Source organism: Morone saxatilis, unplaced genomic scaffold (assembly GCF_004916995.1).
Source record: "Morone saxatilis isolate NCDOM2014 unplaced genomic scaffold, NCSU_SB_2.0 Contig21, whole genome shotgun sequence".
Classification (NCBI taxonomy): Eukaryota; Metazoa; Chordata; class Actinopteri; family Moronidae; genus Morone; species Morone saxatilis.
The window spans coordinates 15,362,046-15,364,348 of NW_023339774.1; the positions used below are offsets into that span (position 1 = coordinate 15,362,046).

At 43.0% G+C, this 2,303-nt stretch overlaps 1 protein-coding gene across 1 annotated transcript in view; it reads right to left on the reverse strand.

Moving 5' to 3' along the window:
• Positions 1-1,800, reverse strand: part of lman1 (lectin, mannose-binding, 1) — an 11,150-nt gene extending 9,350 nt beyond the window's left edge. Inside the window, exons 1-2 of the mRNA XM_035668516.1 lie at positions 1,541-1,800; positions 294-448 (exon numbers count right to left, since the gene is read on the reverse strand). Of these exons, the coding sequence (XP_035524409.1) occupies positions 294-448; positions 1,541-1,760 (375 nt within the window). The 5' untranslated portion in view covers positions 1,761-1,800. The remainder of the gene's footprint in view (positions 1-293; positions 449-1,540) is intronic.
• Between the last annotated feature and the right edge of the window lie 503 nt (positions 1,801-2,303).

The following is a 2,303-nucleotide window of genomic DNA, read 5'->3' on the forward strand; positions in this document are numbered from 1 at the left end:
GCAAAATGCTAACTTGCTGTCTGAAACTTAACAACTATTGTCCCAAACTGAAGTACTTTTTTTTTTTTAGATTGTGAAACATTTAATTAAGGCACAAGTAAACATGAATGTGGATTACTATTGATGTTTAACACCCTAGTGTAGATGCACAGAGAAGTAGATACAGTAAGTAGTGTAGCTCCTGGGCAAAGCAGATGGTTGTTGGATGTATATACAACTTAGACCTAACTCTAATAAAAGCTGTGATCAGAGTACAACACGTTCCCTGACACTGACGTTTCAGCCCTCCTTACCAAACCGTCCGCTCCCATTCTGCCTCTTCCAGATACCCTGAAGGTCACCTCGGCCTCCCAGTGTTCGAAGCTGACTTTGTTTTTCGTCCACACGGAGCCCCTCTGACTCCTGAGGGACGGCGTGATTCGCACCTGGTCTGCGCTGGGAATAGCATCTGGGATGGAGAGGAGAGACGGAGATAGGGAGCAGGATTTTAGTAGCAGCATGCAAATATGATGTTAACAATAAGGAAAGCATGCACATAAAGGTAGCTTCAGTTTCTGTGGCTCCTTCTTCCTCTAAGATGTGAAAAGAGCTAATGCATTAACAGCAGTTTAGATTCTTTTATTCTGATTAGTTGGAACAATCTAGGTTTACTCAGTGTTTCATTCATTGTTAATGTCACTACACTGAGTCATCAGAAAAACCCTGCGCTGTTCTCAAACTGGCTAATTGAACTGTGGTCTGCCTGGATCAATGTAATCCATAAGTCAATAGTCTAATTTGTTCAAGCAGAAACCCCAAAACATCACAGAGCTCCAGCTTCTAAAATGTGAAGATTTGCTGCTTTTTATTGTCTTCTGTTACCGTAAACTGAATAACATAGTTAATAATAGTTTACGTTAAACATCCTGGTGGCCTAGAGGTTCCAGACGCCGACAATGTAATCACAGCGTCCCTGGTTTGAGTCTAGCCGCAGACTTTTTATACTTTGACATACATACCCACTTCTTCCTGTCACCTCTAAACTGTCCTCTTTCTAAGCAAAAAAAAGTCTCCATAAAGATACTTTATGATGTCTCCTTTGACTTTTTTGACTTATCAAAATAATCTTGAGCTCCAGCTGCAGATCCGTGCTGAATGCAGCATAATCTCTTATTGAACTTATCATGTCAGCAACAAACAACTCAGTGAGTGATGCAAGAATCCAAAGGCCCATTTCTGCAAGAGGAAAGTCCAACCAGTCTGCACAGACTCTCACAGCAGCCTTTAACGTACTGGGGGCCTTTTTTAAGGGACACGTTCCTGAATATGACTGAGCCTCTAACACAAAGCTAGGCTGCTGAAACATTATGCATTACCCCAGTGCAGTTCTGAATGAACAAAGCAAACCCTGAGCGGAAACACCGTCCGTTACAAAACCTCCTCGCTGTCACCTCCACACACACACACCCACACACACACAGATATATAAAGTGTTGTGTTTAAAGAAAAGCAGCAGAACGACCCGCAGCTCTGTGATGTTGACAGCTGGATACAAACTTACTTCCACTGTGGATCCAAAACGGGATACCGCCGTCGGTCTGAGACAGGTGCGGTCCTTTGAAGCTGTATTTGTACTCGAACCGGCGGTGAGGAGGCTCTTCCGACGTCGAGGCGCCCGTGGAGACATCGGCGACACTGCGGTGAAATATTACCGTGGTGAGAAAAGTTAATAAAAACACACGAGCACTGGCAGCCGGGCGCTGTGCTATGGACACCGCCATGTTTCGGTATCACTGCTGACGTAGCGCTGAGTCCACGCGCATGACGGGATGCCTGTAGGGCCAACAGGGCGTTTTCTCATTGGTCGGTTTTTTTGGTCCTTTTTTTTCTCCTTTCTTCCTTTTTTTTTTTTTGGTACAGCTGAGGTTGACAAGAGGGGCCTGCTTGCACATGTCACTTGTCAAATAGGTAAAAGAAAGTGGGTAGGGTATGTCTTAAAACAACAGCAGCAGTTAATAACTGAGCTCAACCTGTGTCAACAAGGCCTGGGATTCCCCCCTCCTGAATAAATGCATTACATTAATGCACTAATGTTTGTGTTTTATCTTGCATATTGCAAATATGTCACACTGCTAACTAACTAAACTAATTAACACTGCATTTCTGTACAGCTCATTACTCATTTATTTAAGTATCCGGCTATTTTGTACACATTCTCTCTTTCTCTTTATATTTGTATATAGTGGCTCCTTTTTATTGCCCTTAATTTAATCTTTATTTATCTTTTACTGTGTTGAATTGTCTTGCACCAGCGTACCAAGGCA